At 41.0% G+C, this 10,698-nt stretch overlaps 1 protein-coding gene across 3 annotated transcripts; it reads left to right on the forward strand.

The window, feature by feature from the left end:
• FAM161B (FAM161 centrosomal protein B) lies at positions 1 to 8,790 on the forward strand. Of its 3 annotated transcripts, none has more exons than XM_081911548.1 (9): positions 1 to 314; positions 1,132 to 1,442; positions 1,676 to 2,220; positions 3,222 to 3,550; positions 5,012 to 5,139; positions 5,710 to 5,877; positions 6,699 to 6,798; positions 7,226 to 7,359; positions 8,560 to 8,790. In XM_081911548.1, exons 1-9 carry the CDS (start codon positions 129 to 131, stop codon positions 8,642 to 8,644), a joined length of 1,986 nt encoding a protein of 661 aa, XP_081767674.1. In that variant the 5' UTR covers positions 1 to 128; the 3' UTR covers positions 8,645 to 8,790. The 3 variants fall into 3 exon arrangements, with proteins under 3 accessions (XP_081767674.1, XP_081767676.1, XP_081767675.1); XM_081911550.1 differs by having other exon boundaries at positions 147 to 229; XM_081911549.1 differs by lacking the exon at positions 1 to 314 and adding an exon at positions 915 to 1,023.
• The last annotated feature ends 1,908 nt before the right edge of the window (positions 8,791 to 10,698 follow it).

A 10,698-nucleotide genomic window follows, 5' to 3' on the forward strand; every position in this document is an offset into this window, starting at 1 on the left:
GCGCACCTTGCATTAACCTCAGCAGCACCTTGGCAACCGAGAGCGGCCAACAGAACCGGACCAATGAGAGCCGAGAATTCTACCGGGTTGGGCGGGAGCTACGGAAAACAGACCGCGGTCATTGGCCAATGTGCGAGGAGCGACACAAAAAAGGAGGGTGCCTATTGGCTAGAGCTACAAGCGGGCACGGCGAGCTGGTAGCTGCGGAGCGCTGCGGGCGGCGCAGCAGGTGCGAGGGGGCGATGACAGTGTCGGAACCTCAGGGGGCCGCGGGCGGGGCCGAAGCGGTGCTCCCGAAGGAAGAGATTCGACGGGTATGCGGGGCGGTTGTAAGCGGTCTGTTACCATGGCAACAGGTGGCGGTTGTTTGTTGCCATGGCTGCTCCTCGACGGCTTCACCTGAGCGGGAAATGGGGGTCGGGTATGATGGGGATGGAAGTGCGAGGGCATCCCTGGAGGAAACCGGTGGGGAGCGGGCCAGACTTGTAACAGCAACAGTCACCACAAATAGCAAATAACAATTTTTTTTAAAAAAATTATTATTTTACAAGGAATAACCTCTCTCGTGCAACGGCGGGATCCCATTGCATGTGAACCCAAAGTTCAAGGGTTTTTTTTTACTCCCAGGTTAACTGAGCACAGGCTTGTTGGGGGGGGAATGCTGGTTTAATAATTACTATTATTATTATTATTACTATTACTATCATATTATTATTATTATTATTATTATTATTATTTATTTGTACCCCAGCCACTCTGGGCAGCTTCCAACAAGACCAAAAATACACTAAAATGTTACACATTAAAAACTTCCCTGAACAGATGTCTTCTGAATGTCAGGTAGTTGTTTATCTCTTTGACATTTGACGGGAGGGCGTTCCACAGAGCGGGCGCCACTACCAAGAAGGCCCTCTGCCTGGTTCCCTGTAGTTTTGCTTCTCGCAATGAGGGAACCACCAGAAGGCCCTCAGTGCTGGACCTCAGCGTCCGGGCAGAACGATGGGGCTGGAGACGCTCCTTCAGGTATACAAAGTGCAAAGTGGTATACAGTATTTCGAATGGAAATGCATTTTCAAAATAGTTTTTTCTTTTGTGTTTGAAACCTTTGTTTTGTTGTTCTGATTTGCCTAGGTGTTTCCAATTAAAGCACAGTCTCCAGACTTGCAACTGGGTAGTAATATTTCTCTGCCCGATGACGGTGAGCTGCTAGATTTCCTCCAGTCAGAGGAACAAATAGTAGGTGCCTCGAGTTCAGGAGAGGATTTTTACGACTCGCTTCAGGCCCTCAAAAGGAAAAACAGACAATGTTTGTTAGAACTAGGTCTGATGTACCAGGTACAGTTGGAAAACCACCAGGAACCACCAGAGAACAAGGAGCTGGAAGACTTTTTCCAGGAAAATGGAAGATTGACATTGCCATCAAAGTTCCATGAAGCTTTGAGGTGAGATGCAAGAGAATCTATTGAAATCCATACATTGATTCTCCTACACAGGCATAGAGTTTTTACAGTAGTCTTGTGTGCTCCTGTTGGACAACTGATCAAATATAATAATGAAACAGATCTTAGAATATCATTATTCCTAAACTATCTCCTTTCATTTATTCAGAGTTCTCAAATATAACCTTTCTTCTGATTTATTTGCCAATGATAACATTTTTTTACCATATCCTCAGATCTGGCAACCTAAGAAGGTTCAATTCATTGACTAACATCACTGCTGATAACCCAAAAGATGAGCAAAATCATCATTCGTTTCTTCAGTCCTTTTCAAGATCAAAGAGTGCTTCAGCTACATGGATCTCCCCTATTACTGTCCCTCAACCCTTCAATATGACACTTCGAGAAGCTTGCAGAAAATTGAAGTCCCATGCATTGTTTGAAATTGAATCAGCTGAATACAAAAGACAAAGCCTAGAAGAAGCTGAATGCCAGAAACAGTTCAGAGCACAACCTGTGCCTGCTCACATCTATCTGCCACTCTACCAAGAAATAATGGAAAAGAATGAAATTCGCAGACAAGTGGAAACACAAAAGAGAAGAGAACTACTCCTTTCAATGCAAAAACCCTTCAGTTTTCAGGAAAAAGAAGAAAAACGAAAGGACATCATCAGACAGAAGATGCTAGAAGTTTTGACTCCAGTTGAGAAATCAGTACCAAAAGTTAGGAAGAAGATCCCCAAGTCCACCTATGAACCAAGGTTTGGGGATAAATTCAAAGGTAAAACAGCTTTTAATGCACTGTCAATAATACCTAATGGTGGTATGAAGGTATCTTCTTCATCTGCTATAGGAGACATTCCAGTTAGTAGATTCATTGTCTGTCATACCAGTACAAAAGAAATAAAAGAAAATAGGCCTTTTATCCTGCCATACCACAAAACACATTTCTTATCTCAGAGTGAGTAGGGCCAATCTGTGGAATTAGTAAAAACAGGACTCAGGGAAGGTGATCAACAATCACATAAAAATTAGGAGGAAACTTCTCTGATGCCACAGATTTGCAATGGTTGATGAATTGGGCATCCTCAGGGCCTTGGCCTCTGCCCCACCTCATAAACCTCTGGAGCTGATTAGCCTGAAAAACAGTGATGGCTAGGAACTGTATCCTACTCTTTAAGGATGCCAACCTGTACCATCCCTTTGGTTGAATTCTTCTTAATAGTAAAATGTATCCAGAAATGAATTGCTCCTCTTGGCTTGTTCCTGAAGCAGGGCTATGCAAATGTCATTTTATTATTATTATTTTTATATTAAATTTCTATACACTCCTTGATCTGAGGATCACTGGGCAGTTTACAATATAAAAACACATAACACAGTAGCATACAGAAACTATGCCCCCCCCACTGTTTAAAAGGCAATGGATTGTTTAATTAGCCAAAGGTCTGGGAGACTTCATGTTGATCATTTTCCTTTCTAGAATACACAAGTTTTTGAAAAAGAATAGAAAAAGAAATAGAAATATAAAAAGAATGAGATTATTAAGTTGTGCTGTATTATATATCCCATAACTAGTTTTTTATTTGGAAAAGATACATGTTAGGCGGTTTCAAATGTTCTGGATTTTCAGTTATTGCTTTTGCTTTAACGCTTGGCTCAACCATTAGCCTCTCTTGTTATTAGTGCCATTAACACTTTTCTTCTGTTGCATTAGCCAGATTTACATACCCTCTCCCAGCCCAGTCATTACTGTTCATCACTGTTGCTTTTACTCCCCAGAAGCTGAACTCTTACGAAAAATCCGTATTCAGATGAGAGCCAAGGATTTATTGGAAAGTTCCTGGGCTCCTATTGAGCTTGGCAAGAGAAAAAAAGGATCCCAAATTACCTCTATAAACAGGGAGAAAAAACTGAGCTTTCTGCAGGATAACTTCAGTTTTAAACCAAGAATCAATTCATCTGTGCCTGACTTTGAAGGACTTTACTGGGCATTCCAGAGAGAAGCTTTAAGCAAACGAGAAATCAAAGAAACGACTCATAATAAACCATTCAGACTTAGAACATCTAATCTCTGTTGCAAACATCAAGTGCCTAATCCGGGGATGATGGTAAGAGGGATTGCTTTTATCTTTGTACTGCTTTGTATTCCTTTACATACAAATCACTCATGAGTGCAAAACACCAAATATACTTTACCATCCGTTTAACTCAGTGTTGAGATAGTTTTAGATGAAGGTCGGCTTTCTTTGGAACAAATGTTATGGAGTAAAACAAGAAGAGTCTCAATGGCTCCAACTTATGCTTGAAGTCTTAATTGTAGTAGTACTTCTATTGAAGTGCATTTTGAATAGTAAATAACAACTTTATTACTATTAATATTAAATAGCAAATCACAGTGTCTGAACTAAATTTTGAAGGAAGGTAATCTGAAAAACAGAGAGAGTCAAAATAAAAACTGACAAATCACCCAGCCCAGACAACATCCACCCAAGAGTTCTTAAAGCACGTAAATGTAAAATTGCTGAACAAAAATATGTAAATTGTCTCTCAGATCAGCCTCCATACCCAAGGACTGGAAAGTGGCCAGTGTAACCCTAATTGTTTTTAAAGGAATCCTGGAAAATAAATGCTGTTTAGTTTAACATCTGATCTCTCCCAGGAAAACTGGTGGAAAGTATTGTTAAAGATTAGATCGGCAAAGCTTGTTCTTCTGTATTCTTGCTTTAGCAGATCCAGCATTACTTCTGCAAAGGCAAGTCCTGTCTCACCAACCAATTAGAATTCTTTGAGAGTGTCAGCAACCATATACATAGAGGTTGACACAGTGTACAGTGGTGCCCCACAAGACGAATGCCTCGCAAGACGGAAAACCCGCTAGACGAAAGGGTTTTCCGTTTTGGAGGTGCTTCGCAAAACGAATTTCCTATGGGCTTGCTTTGCAAGACGAAAATGTCTTGCGAGTTCCTGCGGGGTTTTTCCCCTCCCCCCCTTTTCCCCAAGCCGCTAAGCCGCTAAACAGCTGATCCGCTAAGCCGCTTATCAGCTGATCTGCTAAGCCACTTATCAGCTGATCCGCTAAGCCGCTAATGGGCTTGCTTCGCAAGACGAAAAAACCGCAAGACGAAGAGACTCGCAGACCGGATTCTTTTCGTCTTGAGAGACACCACTGTATTCAGACTTTAAAAAAAAAAGCTTTCAACAAAGTACCTCACCCAAGACTCTTGTTCATCTTAGCAGTCATGGAGTAAAAAGAGAGATTTTCTTCTAGATCAGGAAATGGTTATGTATGTAGCAGGATAACATCCTGTTGTGTACAGGATGTGTTGCTTTCCACATCAGCAGCTCTTTGCCCCACTTACCTGTCAGCATAATGTTTTCCAAATGTAAAAATGTGAACCTCATAAGAGACAAGCATTTGCAGGTTGATAATAACGAAGAGCAAATTACCGGTATATATGTGCATGCATGCATACAAACATACATACATACAAAGAGAGTCTAGCTGCAACTAAGCACTGTACAAAAAGGTGTGTTTAAAAAACACCAATATTAAATATTCTTACTTTCAGGATTTTCAACAACCTTCCAGGGCACCAATACAAAGGAGTCGGTCTTTGAATTACCTTTCATCCCTCTCCTCCAACACACTTCCAATATATATCACAGATGCAGTGAGAAAGAGACAGTCTGCTATTAAGTGAGTAACTTACTCATTTAATTAAAGTATGAATAAGTGCAAAGGTGGAACATCCTGATCCAGACAATGCCTTCAAAACCTTGTAATATAACCCTGCCTGCCCCGCATGGCAGGTGGAGGCCACCTATACTTTTGGATACCCCCCTGAACAAAATTCCCCAAAGCCTGCTAAAATTCAGAGTTAAGAGAGTACCACATATACTTTGAACAATATTGTTTTAACTTGGAGAGCCAGGGTGGTGTAGTGGTTAAGAGCGGTAGTCTTGTAATCTGGGGAACTGGGTTCGCATCTCCGCTCCTCCACATGCAGCTGCTGGGTGACCTTGGGCCAGTCACACTTCTCTGAAGTCTCTCAGCCCCCTCACCTCACAGAGTGTTTGTTGTGGGGGAGGAAGGGAAAGGAGAATGTTAGCCGCTTTGAGACTCCTTAAAGGGAGTGAAAGGTGGGATATCAAATCCAAACTCTTCTTCTTGGATATATGAACTGGCTTTGTATAAGTTTTGTTTTGGAAACCTTAATGATTTTATTTTGAAAAGATCATATCCCATTATCTGCATATATATTTGTAGACGCCTTCAAGAGGATAAAAAATACAAGGAAAATGAAGGAGCTCGTTGGGCAGAGTTGCAGAGAAAGAGAGGTCAAGCTATGCATAAGTCTCTGAATTGCCGAGCAAAAGCTTTGGATCCCCATAGAAGCTTGGAGGAAACACACAGAGAAAAGCTGAAGCAAAACTGGTCAGTATGCTAATTGGCTTTGGTAGCGTACTATTGAAGCAAAATCATTTTAGTTGGAATTACTTATAGCTCAGTATAAGAAATGGGTTTGGGCTTCAAGTGTTCATGGCCAACAGGCAGCAGTCGTATTATTTATTTACACTTCATGCTTATCTCAGCACTATCCTTAGATATAATTGGTAACAGAGCCCCATAATTTGAAAAATAATATATTGTAATAGAAAGGGGATTCAGATTTGGATCTAAAAGGCTTTCCCAAAAAAGCAACATCTCATTACTGTGCCCCTCTTCTCTGCCTGACTGGGTTTTTAAAAATAAAAATATTATTATTATTATTATTATTATTATTATTATTATTATTATTATTATTTATTTATTATTTCCTTCCTTCCTTCCTTCCTTCCTTCCTTCCTTCCTTCCTTCCTTCCTTCCTTCCTTCCTTCCTTCCTTGGATGCTATCATGGACTGGATGAGCACTAATAAATTGTAACTGAATCCTGACAAGACAGAGATCCTGTGGGTGGGAGTTTTTCAGTTTTGGGAATTTGAATTTGTACCCATTCTGGAGGTAGAGCATCATTTGAGGGTGCTGCTAGATCAATCACTGATGCTAGAAGCCCAGTTGGCTCTGAGCACCCATTACCAACTTTGGTTGGTGCCAGGGAGCATAGGTGCCCAGATGTTCTTCTGCACCCACATAGCAGATCTATATGTAGCCTGTTTCTGTGGAGAGATTCCTTTATCTAAATGATACCCGATAATTAAAAGTGCAGCACAGAGTAACTGAAGATGATGCATAGTACGGAAACCTTTTGTTTCAGGCAAAATGACCGAAAAAGAACACAAGAGTATAAAAAGGAACTAGAAGAGATGAAGTTGCGAGTGAAAAACAGACCATATATGTTTGAACAGGTCACAAAGGTAACTATTTTGGTATGAGGAAACTGTCAAGGTTTAGAGGATCAAGCAGTAAATACCAGCAGGCTGTAGCAGGGAGTCAATACAATATTCAAGTAACCTCTTTGCCATTCTGGAAATCTGAAGGGTAAAAAAAAACTTCATGGGAAAAAGAGTTTGATAGGGAACAAAATTTAGTTATTGACCAGCTGTAATGATAGAGAAACTACTGTACACTAAATAGGAAAATATTGTTTTCAAAATAAACTGAGGTATATGATTGAATATAATGGTCTTCAAAGAATTCGCAGACATTTAAAAATATAACTGCTTCTTCCATATTGAGAGAAATATCCAATTACTTTTCTAGTTTAGAGTGATCGCCTGGAATAACTAAGTATTCATGAAAGGAAGAGGGCCTATTAAACCGCCTGTCTTCTGAATCCCACAGCAAGGTGCCCGTCAGGGGGCAGAGAGGCTTTTTCGAGACACCTTGCAGCAGTTTGGGTTGAATGAAGAATTTGTGAAAAGCAAAGGAGGAGACACCACTGACCTAGTAGGGAAGGAGCAGTCTGAATCACAAAGGTATTTAAAGAACAGAAAATCACCTGTAGCTTCGTAAAAAATAGCCTTCTGCATTCACCTATTAGATATAAGGGCATACATTTATGCTGAGAAGGAAAGAAATTTGCACTTAACAAGCCATGGAGTTGTCAGTGAGCTACCAGACCCAATTCAAGATGAACTGGCTTGGGACCTAATTACAGTGGTACCTCGCAAGACGAATGCCTCGCAAGACGAAAAACACGCAAGACGAAAGGGTTTTTCGCTTTTTGCGTTGCTTCGCAAGACGATTTTCCCTATGGGCTTGCTTCGCAAGACGAAAACGTCTTGCGAGTTTGTTTTCTTTTTCTTAAAGCCGCTAATACCCAGCGAATCTGCGCTCCGCAAGACGAAAAAATCGCTAGACGACACAACTCGCGGAACAAATTAATTTGGTCTTGTGAGGCACCACTGTACTTGAAAGAATCTTCCCAAATAGGAAACTACCTCTGTTTGGCAGGTGAGGCCTTGTTGGTGATGGTGCCGCTGGGGGCTCCCCAGCTCGCAGTTCCATGTGACAGGGCCTCTTCAGCAGGAGTTCCCCATTCATAGATCCTTCCTGGTGAGGCAGCACTGCTGACTTGGGCCCCACACTGTCATAAAGGCGAGGGGCCCACTGCATCCCAGAAGCACGTCCATGGCTGCAATGTGCCCCAACAGAGGCCTCACGGCAGAGGCACAGGCCCCGGCCCAGTTGCCGCCAGAAGTAAGGCACCAGCCGGCAGAAGCCAGGCCCCAGGACCCTGGAGTTGGTGCCCCCGTTGTGTGGTGTGTCGCCCCTCATCATTGACTTTCAGGATTTTTAAAACATTCCTGTTTACTCAAGTCATTTGATGGCTGGGGGAAAAAAACACCTGTTCCTGGAAACCCTGAGATCACTGGTTGAAAGAATGTTTTTAGAATTTTAAAATTGTTTCATTATTGATGTGTTTAGCCACCCTGGACTCAGAATATATACTGAAATAATAATAAAAGTCCCTGCTCACAGACTGGATTTAGGCTCGTCACACTGCCTAAAGTATCTCACAGTTCTTGTGAGGATGAAATATGGAAAACAGTATATAGGATGTTCGGAACTCCTTAGAAGTAGAGTAGGATACAGATGTGAACTTTGCAACTATGACCACCACTTCCAGTGATTTTATAGCGTGAAATTTTGAAATCACAATTTTTAATCAACAGGACTCATAAGTCGCAGAGGAATACCAAAGCTGGCATTATACAAGAACTAGCTGAAGAGGGGCAAAGAATACTACAAACAAAGTAGGAACCCAATGGAAGTCTTCAGGTGCCTAAAGCTCATTCCCCCCCCCCCTTTTAATCAAATGTCATTAGATCAGGGTTAGGCAACTTCTTCAGCACGAAGAACTGAAGCTAACATGCTTTTATATAAAAAATTGTAATCATAATGTATACTAGATTATAGATAACAAATGTTTTACACTTCTTTAGGCAATCTCAAAAGATTTGGCACCATCCCTCTACAGTGGTACCTTGGGTTACATACGCTTCAGGTTACAGACTCTGCTAACCCAGAAATAGTACCTCGGGTTAAGAACTTTGCTTCAGGATGAGAACAGAAATCGAGTGGCGGCGGCGTGGCAGCAGCAGGAGGCCCCATTAGCTAAAGTGGTGCTTCAGGTTAAGAACAGTTTCAGGTTAAGAACGGACCTCCGGAACAAATTAAGTACTTAACCAGAGGTACCACTGTACTTGGGTGGGTGGAAGTGGGGAGGTATGTGCATATGCCGCCTGCTGTGCTGACACAGATCTTGGAAGCATCATCCTGTTTGGACGTTTCATGCTAATGGTACCCATACAGATTCTGCACTAACTTAAATTGAAAAGTACCATACTAATGTTTTAAATGTTTATGCCTCTCAGGTTCAGGGAGCTGTACAATGGAATTGCTATGGTAGATGTTTTTAGCCAGTTTCGTTTCTACAAACAGGTTGGCAACAAGGAGTTTTTAGATTTCCCTTCAGTAACTCATTTGCACTATTTTTTTAAACAAAAGATGGCCAGAGGATCTATGCTAAATCCTCTTCTCCATCCCTTGGCCATGCAAGGCTAATAAAATTATATTTCCCCTAGCAACCTAGATTTCTTAATGTTACAAGTTCACTGAGATTTACAGTCCAAGATGCCATTATGATTCTGTGCTGGCTTACTTGGAAGTAAGTCCCATTGAGGATAAATGTGCTACAGATAAATGTACTTAGGGAGTAAACTGAAGTGCCTGTGCTCCAAAAGCAGTGGTATATTAGTCTAGTAGCAACTACTGAAAAGCATGATGAGTTGTTATTCCATCTGAACGTTTAGTAAAAATTAACTCTATTTTCAAAAACATGAATAAAATCATTAAACCCAAGATTCATAGAATTTAAAGTAACATTTAAAGTTACTTTATTCATTGAGGACAGGTTGCGGGGGGGGGGGACCTTTCTGACTCCATGGGCCAGATTCTTACCAAGATCTGCCTTGCAGGCCAAAATTGACGTGAGTGGAGCCACCCACTTCTCTTGCACACTGATCTCAGAGGCACAAAAAAGAAGTGGCAGGAGATTTGCAAAGCCTTTTCCAATTCCCAGAGGGTTGGGGATGTAAAGTGGGTGGGGAGACTTGCAAAAAGATTTAAGACAGCCTCTGCACTCCCTTTGGAGCAAATAGGAGCACAGGAGCTGCCTTTAAACCCTTTGCAAAAGCTACTTTGAAACAGCTTGCAAGTACATGTGAGCTGCTTCAAAAAGTGCTTTTGCACATGACTTTTAATCCCTGCTCAGTTAATATTTTTTGTGCTGTGCTGTATTCTTGTTCTAATGGTCTATAATTGTTTTTTAAATATTTAAGCTGCCCATAGAACTTTGAGTGGCACAAATACTGTATTTATTATGCTCTGTCTGATTTATGCATTTTCCTATTTTACAAGTAGAACTGTCTGAAGTAAATTAAAGCTTATTCTATAATAAATGTGCTTGACCTTAAAGGCATTACAAGATTAATTGTTTTCACCTTTTTATATGTTCACAAAAATATATGGCCTTTAAAATATAATGTAGAAACATGATCTTCCCCCACCCCCACCCCGCCCAAAAAAAATTATTTAAAGTGGAACCTATAGGAGAAGCTTCAGCAACAGTACTTTTGGTACAGAGTGGCCAATGAGAACATTCCTGCTCATTTTTGTTCTATTTTTTCTGTTTAATTGTTTTATGTATATAGTAATAGGATTTTGTATTACATATAATTGCTTGGTACTTGGCTTTAAGGTACCCATGAGCATCTTTGAATAGGCAAAGAAAAGCACAAAATACACAAATA

This window comes from Podarcis melisellensis, assembly GCF_964234715.1.
Source record: "Podarcis melisellensis genome assembly, chromosome: 1".
Taxonomy (NCBI): domain Eukaryota; kingdom Metazoa; phylum Chordata; class Lepidosauria; order Squamata; family Lacertidae; genus Podarcis; species Podarcis melisellensis.